General features: G+C 47.4%; 1 protein-coding gene across 1 annotated transcript; it reads left to right on the top strand.

Moving 5' to 3' along the window:
- Positions 1-65: 65 nt before the first annotated feature.
- On the top strand, positions 66-403 carry PPTG_23038 (hypothetical protein; the record flags this gene model as incomplete). Its single annotated transcript, XM_008908067.1, has 2 exons — positions 66-329; positions 380-403. The coding sequence occupies 2 exons, from the start codon at positions 66-68 to the stop codon at positions 401-403; spliced, it is 288 nt and encodes a 95-aa protein (XP_008906315.1).
- Positions 404-553: the final 150 nt, after the last annotated feature.

Below are 553 nucleotides of genomic sequence, written 5' to 3' on the forward strand. Positions count from 1 at the left end.
TTCGGCTCACAAAACCAATAACGCGGGCATAGGCGATTTTTAAGACTGATGCATGCTCAAATTCGATGATTTTAAGCAAGTTTATTCGTCTTTATCAAGCCACCGAGTACGCACCCGATGATGATTCTTCCACAAGGACTCCTGTTCAAAACGATATTCGGGAGCTCATTGCCAGTCGCTGGAATTTACTCTGTCCTCCGTCAGACTCGACTACAATTGCGTACATTTTGGGTCCATCGCAAGACATCTCCACCTTGCCAAAACGGCCTCTAGTGAATGAATCTTCTGAAGAACTACCTGATTGCGGACGCTCAATTCAACCTGCGGGCGTACAGCTTGACGAGCATACTCGGAACACACCTATCGACCAACCTCTCAGGAGAGCTGTTTCAAGCGCGGTTAAGCTTGCAGAACGATTCGGCCTCTCACCAGACGTGATCCTAGCTCGCTTTCGCTCTGAATTGCTTGCATTTATTAAAATGAAGAAGAATTGGACTACCGAGCAAAGAGAAGAAGCCAGTATGGACACTCCATTAGAGTGGTGGACCCTCGA

This window comes from Phytophthora parasitica (assembly GCF_000247585.1).
Source record: "Phytophthora parasitica INRA-310 unplaced genomic scaffold supercont2.28, whole genome shotgun sequence".
In the NCBI taxonomy this organism is placed as follows: domain Eukaryota; phylum Oomycota; class Peronosporomycetes; order Peronosporales; family Peronosporaceae; genus Phytophthora; species Phytophthora nicotianae.